Source organism: Aquarana catesbeiana, linkage group LG06 (genome assembly GCF_042186555.1).
Source record: "Aquarana catesbeiana isolate 2022-GZ linkage group LG06, ASM4218655v1, whole genome shotgun sequence".
NCBI lineage: Eukaryota > Metazoa > Chordata > Amphibia > Anura > Ranidae > Aquarana > Aquarana catesbeiana.
Window position 1 is genome coordinate 118,371,279 of NC_133329.1, and position 22,417 is coordinate 118,393,695.

The 22,417-nt window shown below is 45.7% G+C and overlaps 1 protein-coding gene across 1 annotated transcript in view; it reads right to left on the minus strand.

The window, feature by feature from the left end:
• Positions 1-22,417, minus strand: part of LOC141148042 (kinesin-like protein KIF19) — a 115,758-nt gene that overhangs the window by 14,028 nt on the left and 79,313 nt on the right. The window contains exons 16-19 of the mRNA XM_073635198.1: positions 21,062-21,213; positions 14,467-14,584; positions 5,961-6,410; positions 305-527 (exon numbers count right to left, since the gene is read on the minus strand). Coding sequence (XP_073491299.1) covers positions 305-527; positions 5,961-6,410; positions 14,467-14,584; positions 21,062-21,213 — 943 coding nt within the window. The remainder of the gene's footprint in view (positions 1-304; positions 528-5,960; positions 6,411-14,466; positions 14,585-21,061; positions 21,214-22,417) is intronic.

Consider the following 22,417-nt stretch of genomic DNA (forward strand, 5'->3'; position numbering starts at 1 on the left):
ATATTCATTGCTTTACTACAAAACTGAGGTATTTCCTGTGTAGGAGGAGTTATATAGGGGAGGACTTCCTGTTTGATTGATCTGCCAGTATCCATTCACCTATAGGTGGCATATAACCCACATAGTAATTATTATGTCTGCTCTGTGTCCTGTCATGTACTCTAAGAAAAGAATTTTACAGGTAAGCTGTAGGAAAAATCCAATTATTTTGGCTTTATGGCATTATGAGACTTCACAAAGTGACTCACCCAACCAACCCATTTACATTTGTGACTTTGACTTCTCTGAAACAAGCAGTACATACCTGATTTAGCTGCACAGACCAGCTTTGGCTGAGTCCCTGATGTAATAGTGCATGGATTATTCCTGTTCAGCTTCGGCCTGACAATTGTTTTATAGTTAAAGGCAGTCTTTACTTTAGTTGTGCTGCGAGACGATTTCCCATGACATGTAGTATGTGCTGATTTGGGATGCAGAAGTTTATCAAGGTTTATTCTATGAGAGTTGCACTGCTCTGATTTACAAAGCTGAAAGAAAGTTTAACACTTTGAAAATTGAAAAAAAAAGAACACATTTGGATATTTTACCAGTACATTGCCTAATCAAGCAGTACAACACGTACATGCACGTCCTGTTTTCTGAGTATTCGGTATTGTTAAATTCTGTCCAGTGGTTGAAAATAACACAACGTTCATCAAGGCCCTATGAAGCCACAAGGACAAGGGTGATGCTACCCATATCGTCCCACTCTCTCCAATACCCCCAAGTCATTCCATTCCTCCCACCTGAAGAGGCTGCATTTTGCATCATGTACATTGCATTATTCTTATATCCAGGAGTTTCTAGCAAAACGTACATGCCACATCCTATAGGACATTACTCGTCACTGTTCTATAGAAATTTAATTTATATTGCCGCAGATGGAGAAACACTCTCTTGTCTGGCATAAAAACTTACTGTGACATGGAGGCAGAGATAAGACCTCAAACTGGCAAAGCCATTAGCTGATTTTTATGCAGTGGTGCAGTGAGTACTTTTATAAACAAATATTGAAATTGTGGTGCAAACAAATTCTAATGCACCATCCACATAAGTTAGCCTCTTCCCTTCTAGATAAATGTGAAGATATGCTTGTATAGCATAGGTAGTTCATAACATTTTCATTAGGAGTTCATAAAAATTCCATAGAAAGGGTGTTGTACGCCAGTAGGCAGCTCCACCGGAGACAGGAACAAATCTTTGAAATAACAAAAAAGGAATACAAGGGGGCGCCAGCTAAGTGCAGCATCAATGGGTCCAAATGCAAATTCTGAGAAATATAAAATCAAATAGCTTATCTGCAGCCATGCCACATTGGATGGAAGCCATCCACTGGAAGAGCTGCTTGTGAGAGCAAACAGTGTGTTGCTATGGCAACCAGTCCACCCCAAGGTGTGATGTCACATCCTGCCTTGTGTTCCACATCCTGCCTTGTGTTCCACAGTGGCTCTCCTCACTTCCTGAAACATTTGGACTTGGTTTCCTCACTGACCACACGCTGTTTGCTGTTACAAGCGGCTCTTCCGGTGGCTGGCATCCAGCCAATGTGGCATGGCTGCAGATAAGCTCTTTGATTTTATATTTCTGTGAGTTTTCGTTTGGCTTTTTAATTGGAATAAACCTATTGATGCTCCACTTAGCTGATGCCTCCTTGTGTTCCTTTTTATGACTACTTTTATCTATGCATTTTTTCATTAATCAAGTTGCATAGGTCACTGGGACATAGGAACACTGGACATGTAGGCATTTAAGAGGATAGTGCAATTCCTGTATGAACTAAAACCTTCATCACCAGGAGGAAATAATTCAGGTCATACACCAAATTCCTGGTTCCAAACTTATGGCCCTAGGGCTGGGCCACATGCAGCTCTTTTGTTCTTGTGTGGCCTTTGGAACCCCAGCAGGCCTGAGTGGAAGTGGGAGCATAAAACTGTAAAGGGGCTGTAATGTTAGAGATTGCTAGCAGTCTTGTTTAACACGTTTCCAGGAATACCTGTAGCATATTAACAGGCTCTGACCATCTCCTGTAATATGTCTTCAGTCTATGACAGTCTTCTGTAGGAGCACATACTGCGTAGTAAATATTATGTGCAGCCCCTTGATGGTGTCAGGGTCCACAACTGAAGCCCCTTACACATTGTAAGTTAACCACCACTGCACAAAACAATACATTGGCAACTACCTGATCTAATCTAATCTCCCCTCTCCAGCAGCACATAGTCATCTTACTTCAGTTCCTTATCAATCTGTTCAGCTACCAGGGTTGATAAAAATATAGGAAGAAATCATAGCCCCTTGCAAGCTAAGACTTCACAAGAGCAATGGGAAAGGTGAGTTTGTGCTGGTTAGAAGGGCAATAAAGTGACCCCATTGCTTTGCTCTCCATAGGACTAATGCCGCGTACACACGGTCGGACTTTCCGGCATACTTGGTCCGGCGGACCAGAGTGTGCCGGACAATCCGCCCGTGTGTGGGCGGCGGCGGACTTTTCCGGCGGACTTCTTCCCAAAAGCCCGCCGGACCTAGATTTTAAACATGTTTGAAATCTTTCCGTCGGACTCAGTTTCGGGCGGAAAGTCCGCTCGTGTGTGTGCTGGTCCGACGGAAAGCCCGCTCGTGTGTAGGCTGGTCCGACGGACCAAATACGACACGAGGGGATGGTATTGCATCTCGCGCTCGCTGCAATAGGAAAAACAAATCTTCCTATTGCGGCGAGCGCGGGGCATACCAGGCCCTTAGGTCTGGTATGGATTATAAAGGGGAACCCCGCTACGCCGAAAAAACGGCGTGGGGTCCCCCTAAAATCCATACCAGACCCCGATCCGAGCACGCAGCCTGGCCGGTCAGGAAAGGGGGTGGGGACGAGCGAGCGCCCCCCCCCCCTCCTGAACCGTACCAGGCCGCATGCCCTCAACATGGGGGGTGGGTGCTTTGGGGGAGGGGGGCGCCCTGCGCCCCCCCCCCCCAAAGCACCTTGTCCCCATGTTGATGAGGACAAGGGCCTCTTCCCGACAACCCTGGCCGTTGGTTGTCGGGGTCTGCGGGCGGGGGCTTATCGGAATCTGGGAGCCCCCTTTAATAAGGGGGCCCCCAGATCCCGGCCCCCCACCCTATGTAAATGAGTATGGGGTACATGGTACCCCTACCCATTTACCTAGGAAAAAAGTGTAAGTAATAAAACACACTACACAGGTTTTTAAAATATTTTATTAAACAGCTCCGGGGGGGGATCTTCCTCCGGCTTCGGGGGTCTTCTTCCGGCTTCGGGGGTCCCTCCGCTTCATCTTCTCCCGGCGTCCGGTTGGTTCTTCTCCGCTCTCCGGCCTCTTCTCCCGGTGTCGCAGGTCTTCGGCCGGCCCCTCCGCTCTCTTCATGTAGCTCTATTGCGAGCGGAGGTCCGGACTTCTGGGCTTCTTGGCTTCTTGGCTTCTTGGCTTCTCTTCTCTTCTCTTCTCTTCCCCCAGATGTTGACACGACGCTCTCTCCGGCTGGACTGGTCTCTGAGGGCTGCGTTGTGACTTATATAGGCGGAGACCCCGCCCCCATATGATGTCACAGTCCCTGGGCATGCTGGGACTGTGACGTTTTAGGGGGCGTGGTCGACCACGCCCCCTAAAACGTCACAGTCCCAGCATGCCCAGGGACTGTGACATCATATGGGGGCGGGGTCTCCGCCTATATAAGTCACAACGCAGCCCTCAGAGACCAGTCCAGCCGGAGAGAGCGTCGTGTCAACATCTGGGGGAAGAGAAGAGAAGAGAAGCCAAGAAGCCAAGAAGCCCAGAAGTCCGGACCTCCGCTCGCAATAGAGCTACATGAAGAGAGCGGAGGGGCCGGCCGAAGACCTGCGACACCGGGAGAAGAGGCCGGAGAGCGGAGAAGAACCAACCGGACGCCGGGAGAAGATGAAGCGGAGGGACCCCCGAAGCCGGAAGAAGACCCCCGAAGCCGGAGGAAGATCCCCCCCCGGAGCTGTTTAATAAAATATTTTAAAAACCTGTGTAGTGTGTTTTATTACTTACACTTTTTTCCTAGGTAAATGGGTAGGGGTACCATGTACCCCATACTCATTTACATAGGGTGGGGGGCCGGGATCTGGGGGCCCCCTTATTAAAGGGGGCTCCCAGATTCCGATAAGCCCCCGCCCGCAGACCCCGACAACCAACGGCCAGGGTTGTCGGGAAGAGGCCCTTGTCCTCATCAACATGGGGACAAGGTGCTTTGGGGGGGGGGGGCGCAGGGCGCCCCCCTCCCCCAAAGCACCCACCCCCCATGTTGAGGGCATGCGGCCTGGTACGGTTCAGGAGGGGGGGGGGGGCGCTCGCTCGTCCCCACCCCCTTTCCTGACCGGCCAGGCTGCGTGCTCGGATCGGGGTCTGGTATGGATTTTAGGGGGACCCCACGCCGTTTTTTTGGCGTAGCGGGGTTCCCCTTTATAATCCATACCAGACCTAAGGGCCTGGTATGCCCCGCGACGGGGCTAGCAAGGTGTCAATCTCGCCGATAAAAGCGGCAAGATTGACATCCTTCTCTAGTCCCGTCGCACCTGAGTCACGTTCAAAATGAACGGACTTGTCCGTGTGTGGGCAAGTCCGTTCATTCTGAAAGTCCGCCGGAACTCCGGCGAAAGTCCGTCGGAAAGACGGGCGGACTTAGCCCGCCGGAAAATCCCGGCGTGTGTGGGCAAGTCCGTTCGTTTTAAAGTCCGGCGCACCTGGCGGACAAAGTCCGTCGGAAAGTGTGCCGGACCAAGTAGGATAGAAAGTCCGCTCGTGTGTACGCGGCATAACAGTTAAGGGATGAGTTTAGGGGTTTATGTGAATGATATAGTAAATTGATTTGTTTTAGACTTTCAAGTATAATTACTGCCACCAGGGGCATTGCTAGGTCTACAAAAGATCTGGGCCTAGAGCCCATAGCAGCGAAGTAAAGAAAGTCAAATGCTTGGGTGGGCATACACATGTATATAATATACATGTGTGTGTATGTGTGTGTGTGTATGTATGTATATATATATATATATATATATATATATATATATATATATATATATATATATATATATTTTATCATTACATCATGGTCCCCAGAGAGCCCCCCACTTACATCAGGGTCCCCAGAGAGCCTCCCCCTTACATCAGGGTCCCCAGAGAGCCTCCCCCTTACATCAGGGTCCCCAGAGAGCCCCCCCCCCTTACCTCAGAGTCCCCAGGGAGCCTCTTCTTACATCAGGGTCACCAGAGAGAGGGCGGACAGTGAGAGATGATGTCATCTCACTGCTGCCCGCGGCTGCACAGTGAGAGCGGAACAGCGGGGATGCAGGGCGGGCGGTGAGAGATGATGTCATCTCTCTGCTCTCTCGCCCGCCCCGCTCTCCGGTGCTGCCTGCTCTCTGGTGCACACTCGTGGCCCGGCTGCAGACAGGCCACGGCCGTCTCTGAGGGACTTAGGGATATGGGCTCCAGATTCGGGGCTATGGCCACAAAAGCCACCTCCTAGCGCCGCCACTGACTGCCACTATAAAACATTGTAGGCACTACAAATGTCAATACCAGGTCCACTGTCTTAAAATCTCATATGCCAAAAATTTCCTATACCAATTTTCAGAAGCTAAATATTAGTAACCTACCTTTTAAAGAGGCTAAGGCAGTGGTTCTCAACTCCTGTCCTCAGGACCAACTAACAGGCCAGGTTTGCAAGATAACTGAAATACATTACAGGTGATATCATTTGCTGCTCAGTGATTGCAGTATTGTAGTCTGCATCTCCCCAAGGTAATACTTAAAATCTGGCCTGTTAGTGGGTCCTGAGGACAGGAGTTGAGAACCGCTGGGCTAAGGGATGGGGGAATCTGCATGACACAAGTAGCTGAGGACAATCCATGCAGACTGGAAATCCCTTTTGAAGATCAAAGTAGTTACCTGAGAGGCAGGAACTTCAAATGAGTGTGACTTTCTTTTCCAATAAGACTTTTTCTGGAGCTTGTCCATTAAACTGGCTGATGTTGTCCCACTGGTGGCTTTATCTTTCCTGAGAACTAAGCTTGGCAGGTTTTCGGTGCTCACTGCCTTCCTTACAGGTGTAATGTGACCACGGGAATGAGTACCAGGAAGTCCCAAAGCATTGCCCTCTAACACTGGAAGTGAAGAAACTGCACTTCTTTCTTTAATGATATATGGGGATTCAGTTTCGTTAACCCTTGAACGCCTTCTGGCAGCAACTAAAGAAATGCCCCTTGTCCCAGCCACTACCTCTTCCAAAACATCCGGGCTCAGCTGAAAGAATAATAGTGAGTGTCTTTGACTATCATCCAGAGGATGGGTGTGAAGTCTGGTTGGCGTTTCTTCTTTTGGAGGATCGATAATAATAATCTATAAAAAAAATTGAGTTATTGAATTAGGCAAGACAAATATGCACATCTCTCCAGGACTGTTTAAATAAAGAAATAAAAAGAGAATTATTGCCTCTGTGCCCTCTAGAACTAGGAAAAAACGAACTGACTTATCAGCTGATTTGCTAAAACAGCCCATATCTACCCTTTTTCTCCACCATGCTTGTCCTGGAAATATAGTCATACAAGAGAGACTGCACCTAAATCCAATATTGAGAAGAAAAATGTTAAGAAGCAATGTTTCTGGAATCTGAAAAAGACCACTGCACAAGTTCAAAAACATTGGTTGGACTCCACTGCCGCCATTTTTATACACAAGCGCTTTTTTACCTCTGAAATGTAAGTGTTTCTCTTTAAATAAAATCTATGTTTTTTTACGGAATTACACTATATGGCCCCCTCTTTATTCTATGTGGGTTATGTCCGAGGACGTTTAAACTTCTACATGGAGAAGATACCCCTGCGAAAGAACCCTTAGGATTCTATCTTCAGTTCGCCTTCGGGGCTCCCCCTCTATTGTCAGTGGGCAATTTAAGCCTGTTTGACTCATACAGCATATGCTTTGTGGGTCCCAACTTTCTGGTAAGCCTCCATTCACTCGGGTGGTGGTATCTGCACAATCTTATGTTCACATACATCGGATCCCCTTGAAGGCTTCCAAGACTGCATAATTGTTTTTGTGTTTCTACCATTGCTGCTAGGCAGTAAAAGTTTGTTTGACCCATATAGTACTGTACATGCTAATTTTGGGTCCAATATCTCTGGTACGCCTTCATCTATTTTTTGGGACACTATTGTCACTAATATAGTTGTTTATTCACGTGGTGACTATAACGGTTCACATAATGATGGATTTTGACTCATTCAAAATGGACATTTATTAGTATTTAATGATATTTGTTGATATCCTATATTTATCATTTTACCTTTTGTATTATCTTTAGCGCTACACTTGTTTATATATATATATGGTTTATAGCAAAATTTCTATTTGCGTTGTTAGCTGCTTGCATTATTGAGTAAGCGCATGGTTATTTGGTTTTTTAATACATATTATTTAATTCATAACTTCAGATAAATTCGTATTCGTTACTTTCACTAAGAGACAAATTTGAAAGGAAATTCCAATACCTATAATTTAATAGTTAGTAATAGTTATTATTAGTTATTATTTCGGATTTTCGAATTTTCAAAAAGATTTGTTAAACAGGTTTTCATTAATTCTAATACTTCCGAATTAACGAATTTGTCAAATTTAGTCAAAAAACTAATTTGGTGGGGCGTGGCTTGAACATAGCAGAGTTAAGACACTCACTAGAGCTCCCAACTCCCGACCCACCTAACTAGGCTGATATGCCCTTTCCCAGCCGTTTCCTCCACGGCCATGAGCTACCGTAAGAGAAGGAAAACCAGGGGATCAATAAAAGCTGTGCCAGCGGCCCAGATCAGTCGTTTCTTCCAGGATTCGTCTCACGCTGTTTTGGCGGCTCCTACAGAGGAGGCACGTGGCAGGGGTGGGCCCTCAACCTCCCCATCAATGGCGGCCTCGCAAATTTCAGTACCCCACTCCCTGGCGGGACTGCCGGCTCTCCTGGATCCCTCGCCCAGCACTCCACGCAGCCCCAGGCTCTCCACACAGCCTTCGCAGGATGATGCTGACATTAGATCCTTGCTAGCGGGCCCTTCCCACAAAAGCAGACATTGAAACTCTGGTGCTGAGGGTTGAGGAGCAACATCACTGAGACTTCTAGCAGCTACGCTTGGAGGTCCACGGCCTGGGCGACAGACTGACCAGGGGAGAATCGGCGGTGAGTGCCCTGCACCCAGATGAAGCGGGCTCACTCTCTCCACCAAGACCAGCTGGCAGAGGTGCAGATACACACAGAGGATCTGGAGAACCAGAGCTGCCGTAATAATCAGTGGCTCCGGGGGCTGCTGGCCCAGAGAACTTCTGGAAACCATCCGGGCGATCCTACACAAAATCTTGGACTCCGACCCGCCTGCCAGCATGGAGTTTGACAGGGTATACAGGGTGCTGGGTCCAAAGTCGGTTGACAGGGACCGGCCCCGGGATGTGATCTGCCGCCTGCATCGCTATAGCCAGAAGGAGCTGATCATGAGAGCTGCATGGCTCAAGGGCCCAATCGATTTCGATGGAGCGCCTATTGCTATCTTCCCGGATGTGTCTCGGGCAACCCTGCAAAGGAGAGCATTGTTGAAGCCTCTGCAGGAGACACTGCGTCAAGCTGAGCTGCCGTACTGCTGGGGGTTCCCTCTTCAGTTGATCGTCCGAAAGGGAGGCTCTTCATTTACCCTGAGACGCCATGCTGATCTCCCTGAGCTGTTTGTCTTTTTAGAGATGGAGGCAATCCCACTACAGGACTGGCTGCGTCCTCTACCCAGCAGAGATCCCTGCTCATTTCCTCGGGTCAGTCGATCGGGACTGCCACGCAGCTCTTCACGAGGCCGACTCGGGGATCCAACGCCGATTAGGGCGAACGATCCAGAACTGTGATCCCTCAGGGAACTACACGTGAGTGGCCTACTTACTGTTCTTGTTTTGGCTTGAGTCACTTTATTGGTTTGCCTTTCTGATGGAACCTGAGATCCTGCAGGACTCTCCACTACCCTCTCATTTTTGATCACTAATTGTCCCCTCTGGTGGTCCTCCCCGCTTGCCCCCCTGCCCGGATGTCATGGCGGCACTTCTGGGTCCTATCCCGCACCATGCCCTGGACTGTTCATAGTGGGTATGCTCCTGTGAGTGCTCAGAGCGATTAAACAACTTTTGAGTGCAGCTATCACTATGCCTACTTGGCCGTGCTCTGCTCGTTGGCATGTGTTTTGACAGGCCCTCTGTGATACAGATATTCTGGGACATTTCGCTCCAGGTGGGGGTTCATTGCTATATCTGTACAGGGTGGGTGGGGAGGGTTTGGGGATTTCTATGTGATTTTGTGGTATAGATTTTTGCTTATACTGCAGGGTATGTTCATTTTGTGAGCTAACGGGGTGCTTTGAGACTAGGTCTCCTCCACGCTTTTGGCGTATTAGTATTCTGTGATTTCTTCTCTCTTCTGTCCTTCTACCTTTCTACTTCTTCTCCTTTGTTATCTCCACCAGCCTCCACCAATTCCCACTATGACCATGGGTAAACCAGAGCCTCTTTGTCTCGTTTCTATGTGAAGGGGTTGAATACCCCAGAGAAACGCTCCATGGTGCTTTCCAACTTGAAACATTTGAAAGCTCATGTATGCTTCCTCCAGTAGACGCATTTCCGTGCCCATGAAGTACCGAGACTCCGCGATCGCTTTTTCCCAATGGACTACCACGGCTGCTCTTCTGACTCCAAGTCCAAGGGAGTAAGTATTTTGATTCGTAGCACATCTCCGTGGGTGGTGCGGGATCAGTGAAGTGATGTTGAGGGAGGTGCTCTGTTCGTGAAAGGGACCTTGGATAGCGCCTTGGTCACCCTAGTGAACCTCTACCTCCCCAACTCAAATCAGATTGATTTCTTGGAACCAATTCTTTCCAAGCTAAGTGACTTTGCGGAGGGCGCAGTGATCCTGAAGGGAGACCATGGATCCGACTTTGGACACATCCAAGTGCCCCAAGCACTCCTGTCCAGGGTTATGTCCACCTCGATTGGTTCCATCACCTTCTTGGACCATGCTCCGGGTTCGGTAGACATCGACTTGCTGCCTCCCATCCCCAAACAGTGGATGTGGAAGCTTAATGAGTCTTTGCTTAAGACCCCCCCAAGGTCATTGAAGAAGTCTCCAGGGAACTGAAATTTTTTTTCTCTTCCAACGTGGGCCCTGATAGTGCTCCCATGATGGTCTTGGAGGCACAGAAAAGCTACATCAGGGGAATCCTGATCAAGATTGGATCCCGGCTTAAGAAGGCTAGAACCCAGGAAACTGTCGATCTTCTGGAAAAGATCAGGTCTCTGGAGGCTGAACATAAACGCTCGCTAGCTGCTTAGGTTTTAGCAGACCTTACTAATCTGAGAAACCAACTGCGTTCCCTGGCTTTAGTCAGGGCCAAGGCCGTGATTGCTAAATGTAAACGAACGTTCTACGAATATAGTAACAAGTATGGGAAACTGTTAGCGAGGGCTTTGAGAGCACAACAGGCTCAAACATTTGTCCCCAAACTTCTTAATGAGAGTCACTCTAAGGTCCATGCTACGGAGGAGATTGCTGACCTATTTTGCAGGTATTGCATCTAACTTTATGCTCTCCAAAGCCATACAGGAGTACCTACAAAGGTCGGGAATGCCTCATATGTCCGACGAGGAACTGTCCGCCTTGGAAGCCCCTCTCTCTGCTGATGAAATGGCCCTGGCAATAGCCCGAATTCGGCCAGGGCCCCAGGCCTCGGGCCCAGATGGGTACTCCCTCTTGTACTATAAGACCTTTGGGGATCTTTTGACCCCACATTTTCTTAAGGCGTATAACACCGATGGGAAGGGGGTGACCCCCCCCCCCCCCGCAGACACACTGCAGGATTACATTGCGATGAAGTAAGTGCTTATTTAACTAAACTGTGTCACAACATTTATGAACATTTATTGAACCTTATTTCTCATTATTGTAATTATTTAATTTTTGATTGATGATGGATTGCTGGGTTATGCGCAAGATCACTGCAACTTTTATTGATTTTTATTGGTGTAGCTGTGAACACTATTAGGTTTTGCTGCATTTCCACTTTAGTATTTTTATTTTATCTTATTTTAGTTCACTAATAGTAGCGCAGAGGACCACTATAACTAATTTTTTACATTACGGTGATCCCTAAGGAGGGCAAGGACCCTCTCCACTGCCAAAACTATCGTCCGATACCCCTCCTGAATGTGGATCTTAAGATCTTCACCAAAACCCTCTCAATACGTTTAATGGAAACAATTCCTCAACTAATCCACTCCGACCAAGTGGTATTTGTACCCACGAGGGAGGCTTGGGACAACACTACAAAGGCGATTAACCTGATCCATGCCGCTCGGACACAGAAGATCCTGGTCCTGCTCCTCTCGGCCGACGCAGAGAATGCATTCCACAGGGCGAATTGGCCCTTCCTGCTGGAAACCCTTCGATGTGTGGGTCTGGGACAGTGGATGATGAACTGGGTACAAGCCATTTACTCTTGCCCGTCGGCTCAAGTGAAGGTGAATGGCCACCTTTCCTCATCCTTCGCGATAGCCAATGAGATGAGACAGGGGTGCCCCCCCGTCCCCCTTGATATTTATCTTGACCCTCTAACCCTTTCCTCGCTCAGTTAGGAATAATCCCAATATCACAGGCCTTAGCTTGGATGACACGCTGTCCCCAAAAATTACGGCGTTCGCTGATGACTTATTGTTCTTCATGACTAACCCCCCTGGTGTCCATCCCAAACCTGTTATTGGAATTGAAGATGTATGGGGCACATCAATTACCAGAAATCAGAGGCGTTAAACATCTCCATGTCGCCCTCCCTAGCTATGCTACTTCAGGCAGACTTCCATTTCAAATGGGCAGTGTTGGATATCAATACCAGGGCATTCTTTTGCCAAGTAGGGTCAAAGACATTTTCCCCCTCAACTTTCCGCCCCTGTTGACAGTCTTTAAAAAAGAACTTTAGTCCTGGCATCATGGGCTGTTTTCCTGGTTCGGGCACTGTAGTATAGTAAAAATGAACATTATGCCACGGTTGTTATATTATCTGCAGGCCCTCCCTGTCCAGATCCAGAATTCCTTCCTTAGGGCGTGTAAACCGTGCTCTTGTTATGTTCCTCTGGGCCTAAAAACCCCCACGGCTGGCTCAGTCTATTCTGCGACTGCCTAAAGTGTTGGGTGGCATTGCTCTGCCGGATGTAAACCTCTACCATATGGCATGCCATCTGACACGAGTTCTGGACTGATGTTGCCATGGCCCTCTGAAACATTGGGTAGAAGTGGAACACATCCTGGCAGGGGCCCGGCTGGGTTCAGTGCCTTGGTGTCAGACGTCATTGCCCTGCTGGTTACGGGATCACCCCACGGTTGGCGGATTTCTCAGAAAGCATTTCGCGATTTTTTCCATAGCGCCCTTCGTTGTTCACCCCTGTTGTCCGGAATGCAGTGACCCAAGAAGGGTCTTTCTTTCTGGCAAAAAATACAGCTAGCTCACTTCATTGGCTCTTTACCCCCCCCCCCCAAAGCCCTTCAGAAGGCAACTTACTACCTTCAAGCTATTGTGTCAGGAACAGTCCCCCATTGGCCATGCTGTCTCACAGACCTACCAATTGCTAATAGCTCCACCCCCCGGATTTTAGACCTTCCTTTTATATCTAAATAGGAGCAAGAATTGGGACTACAATTCACGGAAAAGCAAGTGTAGAGACTTTTACTCTGCTCTTGTAAAACTTTGATTTACGCTATTCATCAGGAGGTGGGATATAAAGTGCTGACACGGTGGTACTATAAACCAGAGAGGATCCACAAGATGTTCCCGAAAGAGCTCAGATTTGTGCTGGAGGTGTGGGGAGGAACCAGGGTCTCTTTTCCACATTTTCTGGTCATGTCGTCTTTTGCTTCACTTTGGACCGTGGTTCACCGCATTGTCCAGAAGTTCACGGACCGCGAGTTGCCATGTTCCCCCGCATTCTTCCACTTGCACCACCATGAGATCCCAAGCAAGATCTATAGGAGATCCATTCTACCTCTCCTACTCACATCAGCGAAGAGCTGCATCCCACTGTTCTGGAAGCCGACGCAGCCGTCGTTGGTGGCCCTTTGGTTGAAAAGAGGAGCCGAAATCAATGAAATAGAGGACTTGGTGGCCATGGAAAGAGGCCTTAGTGAGACGTTCCTCAAGAAATGGTTTTATTGGTATGAGTATGTTTATTCTGAGGAGCATGCGGAGCTGGTGACTTAACTCCTCTGGGAACGGAGATACCTGGGAAGGCTCCCCAGGCAGAGATGTAGGGATTGGTTGGTGCCTCCCCTCCCCCCTCTTTCATCTCTTTTCTGTACTTTTTCTTTACCCTCCTTTGTCGCTTTGACCCCTGGGTCATGCTTATTCTTTCTACACTGAATTAAATGGTGTATACCGTCAAAATACTATACAGGATGCAGAGACTTCCTAGACCCTGGAGTCCATTATCTGGACTTCAATTATATGTTTATCATCAATGACATTGTGGTATTTGTGCATGTGGCCGTGTTCGTGGATGTGCTCCACTGTATGTATACCATAGTTGAGGTTTCTGTGTTACCGTATTCTAAATTCCAAATAAAGAATTGGAAAAAAAAGAAAAACGAATTCGGAACAAAAGAATTGCACATGTCTAATTCAAAGTGCCAGTGATTTCAGGTGTTGCTAGGGATGAGGCAATACACATATATATAGCGATATCCTCTAAAAAAAAAAATGGCTAAGCATATCAACAATCTACAATAAAAATACCCCTTTTTTAAAAAGTACAGTGTCCTCTTTCACGTTAAGCATGGAGGGCATAAAAATAGACAAATCATTTTCAAACCCTAAAAAAAATAGTGATCTGGCCTGCAGAAATTCTAAACATTTAAAACTCAAAATTTAAACTTGATACTCACTTCTCTCAAAATTCTTTGAATGTATAAACCCTGGCAGATTATCTGTACCGTTGCCCTTACAGGACTTCAGATAGCAAGGAAAGGTTTTCATTGCAGTACATTAATCGACTCATATAAAATGTCATCTGAATCCTGTGACATTTCAGAACTGTACAATAGCAGAGCCTCTTAAGTTTCCACTCATTTTCTAGAGAACTATCCTATGTATTTTTAACTTTAAAAAAGACATTCACAATGCATTATTTTAAGCTGCATTGCTTATATATAGCATTCACAAAGAGAACAGCTTTCCAGCCTGCAGAGAAACAATAGATGAGTTGGTCTTAAAGTAGTATAATCATGGCACGAGGATGGGGAGCTATGGCACAAATATTGAAGTGGGACTGTGCCGATACTTTACTTCATTTTTTTCAAGGTCCTTTCACTCAAGGGTGCCAGTGTTGGTACACAACTCACCTCATTACTGTCAGCCTGTGTTGGTGCCCTGAGATGATGAAATGGTGTCAGAAGGCTTAAAGAAGAATTCTGTCTTGTTGGTATTAATCCTGGAGTGGATTTGCAAGTTCTGTAGCCACTGTAAAAATAAATGTACATAATATGTACACTGTAGATCTACTGTTACATAATCTACTGTATAATGCTAGAATATGTAAATGTGGTTGGGTGTTGCTTGTGATTTCACTTAGGGCTGCACGGACTGTTTTTTGGCCAGCGAGTACAAGTACCGATACCTTTTGTGGTGCGATTTGAACTCATACAAATACGAACTTATGCAATATAAATAGGAATGTGGTGCGATTCTTGTCTGCCTGGCTATGTCCTCCCCCAGTAGCTGTCCTCCCCCAGACAAGGGGGAGGACAGCTATGTCCTCCCCCTTGTCTGCCTGGCTATGTCCTCCCCCACGGTTTAACATGGCTGCTCAGTCCTGACACCGTGGTCAGTTTATGTGCAACCGTCATCTGCTCTCTCCTCTGTCCTCCTCTGTGCTCTCTCCTCTGTCCTCCTCTGTGCTCTCCTCCGTCCTCTCCCCCCTCCCTTCTTGCCTGTCTGTTCCTGTGTCAGTGCCCGCCCCCTGTTGCTGCTAAAATAACTTTTATTGTCCTCTATAATCCTCTCTATCTCCTAATGACAAGTTCTGTCTGTGTGATTCATAAAAAAATATTTCAGAGCGTTTTCTGGCGATCAGGTGAGCGGCCGGCTCTCTCTCTCTTCTCCTCCTCCTCCTCTCGTCCCAGCTGACATCAGCGTAGGAATCTCAGTCCTGCCCCCTGCAGCTGTCAGCTGGGCAGAGGAGAGAGCTGGCCAGACATGTGATCTTCGGGAAATGCTCTGAAATACAGTAAAGAATGCTTTTTTTTTTTAATAAATCACACAGACAGGAGCACCTGTCATTAGGACACAGAGAGGATTATAAAAAATAGTCAAAGTAGGTTAACAACCACTTTAAAGTCAATTCAGTAAAAAACACACCTATTCCTAATTTTTTCACCTGGTGTTTGCTGGTGGTATTTTAGAAATGTACAAAATAACAATTAGAGGAACTCTAATGATAACAATGTATCAGTGTGAAAATGTTCTCCCCTGAGGAATAAAAATAAATTGTAAAATTTCATCAGAGCGAGATCGTTTTGTGAATGAAAGCACCCTTGAATCTTTTCATAGTTTCACAATATTGCTGTAAGCCTTCAGTGTTAGCCTGCAAAAAAATTTAAAAATGGGGAAGAACAACGCCAAAAATAACACAAAATTTAAGTGCTAAATATCGCAAAACATAAATATTTAACGCATTCGGTAAATAACGCATGTTTTTTTTGTGAACTGACTATTTTTAAGATAAATACCACATGAGTTATTTTAAGTCAAAAAATTCATGCGGTATTTATCTCTTAATGAATTGACCCCTAAAACTTCTCCAGTTCCCTTGTCATTACCTTACCACACAAACACTATTATCATGACTGTCTTTATGGCAGCTGCAGGAAGAAGAAACATTGGTGGTTATTTACGAAAGGCAAATACACTTTGCACTACAAGTGCAAACTACAAGTGCAAAGTGCACTTGAAATTGCACTGAAAGTGCACTTGGAAGTGCAGTCCCTGTAAATCTGAGGGGTAGATCTGAAATGAGGGGAAGCTCTGCTGATTTTATCATCCAATCATGTGCAATCTAAAAATAGGATTTTTATAACAGCTTACCTGTAAAATCTTTTCTTGGAGTACATCATGGGACACAGAGGTATAGTTTTTAACTTAATGGGTATATAGGCACCTTCAGGTGATGGACACTGGTATACCCAATACAGGAAGTTCACTCCCCTATATAACCCCTCCTCCTACCAGGAGTACCTCAGTTTTTGTAGCAAAGCAATATATCTAAACCCCAAAAAGAGGGGCAGGACTTCTGTGTCCTATGATGTACTCCAAGAAAAGGATTTTACAGGTAAGCTGTTATAAAAATCCTATTTTCTTTATCGTACATCATGGGACACAGAGCCATAGTTATTAACTCAATGGGACGTCCCATAGAAATGCTATTTGAGGGGAGGGAGAGACAACCCACAGGGTACCCCCAGACTTGAGAACTTATACTGCTGCCTGCAGCACACTGCACCCAAAGGCGAGATCCTCATGCCTTCTTAAATCCACCTGATAAAATTTGGTGAATGTATGTACTAAAGACCAATTTGCGGCCTTACAGATCTGAGCCATGGAGGCCTGGTGACGCACTGCCAAAGAAGCACTAACCGACCTGGTAGAGTGCGCTTTGACTTGAAAAGGGGGAATCTTATTCCTTAAATCATAAGTCTAAATTATAACTTTCCGAATCCACTTAGCGACAGTGGATTTCGACCCTACCTGTCCTTTCTTAGGACCCTCTGGCAGAATAAATAAGACATCAGTCTTCCGAATCTGAGCAGTCGTCTTTAAATAGACAATGTAGTGACTTTTCTTCCCTGGAACATGGTTTGGGAAAAAACGATGGCAGGACAATATTTTGGTTCAGGTGAAAACCTAAGACCACTTTTGGCAAAAAATCTGGACGAGAGCATAACACCATTCTGTCCTCAAGAATAATCAAGTATGGCTCTTTATAAAAAAGAGCAGCCAATTCTGAAACCCTCCTTGCTGAGGATATAGCAACCAAGAACGCCAGCTTCCTTGTCAGAAGGACTAAGGGAATATGCTAAATCGGTTCAAATGGCTGTTTTTGTAACACTGACAAGACTAAGTTCAAGTCCCAAGGGTTCAAAGGTTATCTAACTGGCGGATTAATCCGTATCACCCCTTGCATATAACCCCGGACTAAAGAATGTGTAGCAATCATTTTTTGAAATAAGACCGATAAAGCTGAGACTTGGCCTTTAATAGCACTCAAGGCCAACTTCAACTCTACCCCTAATTGTAGAAAGGCAAGAATTCTGCCTATGATATACCTCCAAGGGTGCCAACCCTTGGATTCACACCAGGAAACATAAGCCCTCCAGACTCTATAATATATAGTTCTGGAAGCTGGCTTCCTTGCATTAATTAAAGTAGAGATAACTGACCTAGAAAGCCCACGTTTCTTCAGAATGTGGGTTTCAATAGCCAAGCCCTTAAATTTAGCTTTCGTAAGGTAGGATGGAATATCGGCCCCTATGAGAGTAGGTCTGGCCACAGTGGAAGGGACCATGGATCCTCCACTGCCATCTTTACGATTTCTGCATACCATGACCTTCTGGGCCATGCTGGTGCTACCAGAATTACCGTCTTTCTTTCCAGCTTGATCCTGCAAAGAAGTCATGGCAGCAACTGAATAGGGGGAAATGCATAGATCAGTGAGAACTGATCCCATGGGGTCACCAACGCATCTGTTCCACATGCGAATGGATCACTTGTCCTGGACACAAGGTTGACTAACTTCATGTTGAATCTTGATGCTAGAAGATCTACGTCCGGAGTCCCCCATCTTTGACAAACAGCACGAAAAACGTTTGGGTGAAGAGACCTTTCCCCTGGGAATAACTGCTGGCGACTCAAGTAATCCGCCTGCCAATTCTCTATTCCCGATATGAAGACTGCCGATAGGCACGGAATATTCCTTTCTGCCCAAGTTAGAATATGGTTCACCTCTGTCTGCGCTGCAAGACTCTTGCTGCCCCCCTTGGTGATTGATATAGGCCACCGATTTTGCGTTGTCGGATTGGATCCTGACAAGACAATCCCGTAACCTGGAAGTCCAGGCTTTCAGAGCCATACGCACTACCGAATCTCTAGGATATTGATGGGCAAGGCTCTTTTGATTCTTGACCACTGTCCCTGGACAGTTGTCTTCTCTAGTACTGCTCCCCAGCCTGAAAAGCTGGCGTCTGTCGTTACCACTTTCCAGGGAACTGGTCTGAAGGATTTTCCTTTCAGCAGATTCTGGGTTAGTAACCACCAATTGAGGCCTTGGGACACCCTTGGGGACAGCCGCATTGGCAAGTTTAAAGCTTGAATCGTTTTGTTCCAAGCGGATAGAATACTGTTTTGCAACAATCTCGAATGGAACTGGGCATAGGGAACTGCTTTGAATGAAGCCACCATCTTTTCTAACAACCTCATGCAAAGGCGAACGGAGGGATCTCCTTTCGACCTGACCATCCGCACCAACTCTCTTATGGAGTTGATTTTTGCCTAAGGCAAGAACACCTTTTTTCTGGGCTGTATCTATGATCAGACCCAAATACTCTAGCTTTTTTAGCGGTTTTAAGGAAGACTTCTCTAGGTTGAGAATCCAACCCAGACTTTTCAGGTAACTGGTTGTAATGCGTACACTTTGCTCCAAACGAGCCACCAATTGGTCTATTAGCAATAGATCATCTAGGTACACCAAAACTGTTATGCCCTGTGCCCTTAAGCTGGCTAGAGGTGGGGCCAGTACTTTTGTGAACACCCGGGGTGCTGTGGCTAGCCCGAAGGGCAAGGCTACAAACTGAAAGTGCTGCTGTTCTTATTCGAACCGCAGAAACCTTTGGTGAGCGGGAAATATAGGGACATGCAGATATGCATCCCTGATGTCGATAGATGCCGGAAGTTCTCCTCCTTGGAGGATAGAAACTACTGACCTGATCGACGGGTGGAATTTTTGGTACCTTTGGGGTGTCTTTTTTGGGAGCCATAGTGCTGAGCACAAAAAACAGAGACACTAAGTAAATGCACAACTCGCTGAGCAAAATAGTTTAGCAAAAGAAAATGCTAATAAAGTTCAGCTTTAGTTGGTATCAATGTTATTCCTGTACTGGAAATGCCTGCATTCCTTATGTGCCCCTAGCGCTCTTGTGTCCTGTGTGTCCACTGTAGCTGCGAGCTGCGGGATGTGAGCGTCTGTCTGCGCCATGTGCTCCTCGTGTACTTACATCCTGCACGCGGCGCCGCGCCTTAGCCATGCCCGTAAACCACGCTCCCTCCGTCAATCAACGTCCCCCTCTGTTTATAATAAGCCCTAGTCCACGCACGCACAGACGGCTGACACGCTCTTTGAGCAAGATGGGAGGCAAGGGAGGGCTGGGCGGCGGGAAGTTTAAAAAAAAAAACCTTCTGTGGGGAAATAGAAATAAACTCTAAATGAAAAAATCCACTGCCGCCGCCGCACTTCCTGAGGTGGGGAATACAAGCTTCAGTTGTACTTCCCTCCCCCAGGGGGGAAATGTTCAGGATGAGGACCCCCCCTGGCTTTTGAGACCACACACGTGCTGTTTAGCTGAGACTTCTGAGCTGACTGAGAAGCAACATACTAAGGTATGCATTTACTCCCTCTAGTGGAGACTTTAGGCATGACAACATTTTTACTTTATGTAAGAAAAAAGCATAGGTGGACTTTTTACAGTTCCTAGGCTTCTTCCTTTACCTTTTGCTCTCTGCAGGATACTGCTGTAACAGACAGATCCAAACTTCACCCATCACGGCGGACTGCATTAGCAAACCTTCAAGGACTAGGTGGACCTGTATAGCACCCCCCAGGAAAACTTTAGGTAATGTAGCATGACCAAAAAAGTCCTGGGTCCTGGGGTCCAGCCCTACAAAGAGAGGAGTTACAGACAAAACCTCGTTCTTCTTAAACGAGGCCTGGGTACCACCCACCTTGACCTTAGTGGCACTTTGGATGGATCCGGTCTATGGAGGCTGTTTAAATCCAGCATGGGATCCCTCCAGCTTGGAGCTCTTCAGAGCACATCTTCACTCGTGACCAACACCTTAGACAAAAAACTGAGGTACTCCTGGAAGGAGGCGGAGTTATATAGGGGAGTGAACTTCCTGTATTGGGTATACCAGTGTTCATCACCTGAAGGTGCCTATATACCCATTAATTTAATAACTATACCTCTGTATCCCATGATGTACGATAAAGAAATACTGTTTTTTATTTTCCTTGCATGTCCCCCTCAGACCTACAGCGACTGCACTTCCAAGTGCACTTTCAGTACAATTTCAAGTGCACTTTGCACTTGTAGTTTGCACCTGTAGTGCAAAGTGGAGTTGCCTTTCGTAAATAACCCCCAATGCAGCGCTAAGCCATGTACTGGGAAAGGCTGATAGGAAACACATTAAGGGGATTTACTAAAACTGCAGAGTGCAAAATCTGGTGCAGCTTCCAGATTTTATTGTCAAAGTTTAAATAAACAAGCTGAAGTTAGAAGCTGATTGGCTACTATGCACAGCTGCCCCAGTTTCTAAATGCACCAGTTTTAGTAGATCCTTCCCCGTTGTGTAGTACCCAATTAACTATTTAAAGAAAAAGTTTCTGTATTGCTTAACAGCAATAATTTCAACTTCTATTTTTGCAACTACAAAAAGCTGACTGGTGGTTCTGAGACAACCCTGACATTCTTTCCTCCAAAAACATTCTACATTCTATGAGCCACACAGCCTAAACACACCACAAATGGGCAGATATTGTCAAAGATGGAGAAACTTAGACAATGCTGAGAACAACTGAAATATGCAGCATGTCTGAAAAAAATGTATTATTTTACAACACAGCTCTGAGTTACATTTAAGAAAAGTAAGAAATGTTCACCATTGCACTACCTGTCTAAATTAGGACTAGAAGGGGTTAATCTTGTGTGGGTTACATTGTTCTTCCTATTGTCAGTGATTGCTCTATCAATCTGTTCAATGTCCAGATGCAGACGAACACCCCCAAATGTCTCAGGTTCCACTCCATTTTCTAAAATATCATGCTGCAAAAGATGAAACATTTCTGTCATTTTTCAGAATACAATAAGGCATGCTAATCTTGCAAATTCACTAAAGTCCTTCAGACATAAGCATTTGCAATTTAAATAAAAAAAAAAATTATATGTAAAATCCCCCCCCCCCAATCTTCTGATAAAAAAAAAATCCCCCCCCCCATTCCTTTATATCATAAGTGAATATCACACCTCAGATCGGAGCTTACCCTCCTATCAGTTGGCTGTGTTCTGTTATGTGGGATCCTAGTTGCAGAACCATACAGGTACTGGTTGCTTGTCTTTACTTTAATGGACTGTCCATTGAATAGTATAATCAACTAATTTACAGAACACCTGTATAATTAATAAAATAAATCAATGACTGCAAGGGGGTAAGAACTCATCTAGGATCTAGCATTTGTTGTTCACATGTGGTGAGAAAGTAAAGGGGTAAACTCCCTTATCTGTAATTATTCAAGCCACCCAGAAGAGGATCATGGACTTTCTGCAGGGGACAATATGGAATTGAAGGCAAGTACCATATAAAAAAGATAATTATTTTCTTATTAGACATTTTTGACTTTTTTATAACCTGCAGGGTTTTATGATTCATAAACTATTAAATCCAGATGTAGCCAAGCAATATTCTTAATGATGAGTACAGTTTGGAGTAGTTCTATAATCACACCCTATTCAGTAATATTTTCAGCATTTCTAAGCAATTCTCATCCTATTTTCACTGTAACAGCATTGTTTAAGAGGCCAGCTAAGTATATTAACATGTTACATATTGCTCTACAGGGAAAAATACTGAATAATTGTAATGGGCCTTGTAAGCAATATAAACATAATATATAACATTGAGAAATTGAACCACACTTAGCTTTATACACTGCTAGGTCTTAAAACATTTTAAAAATTTGCAAATTTTTTGCTGAAAATATACATTTGTGAACAATCAATAGGTTTGGTTTAGATTTGGGCTAGGGTTCTGATGATCAAAAGTATACCTGAAGCCCACATTTATTTTTTTGTTTCTGGATATACGACGTAGGAAAGGGGAAAATCCCTTTCAGAATTTTGCCATGTGTGTCCTATTGAGGAGATTTCCCTTCACTTCCTGTATCCTAATCTTATCCAAAAGTTTTGTCACTAAAGGTAGGAGCAATAAGGCTCGTACCTCAGAGAAAGCCGAGATTTTCCAAGTGGGATC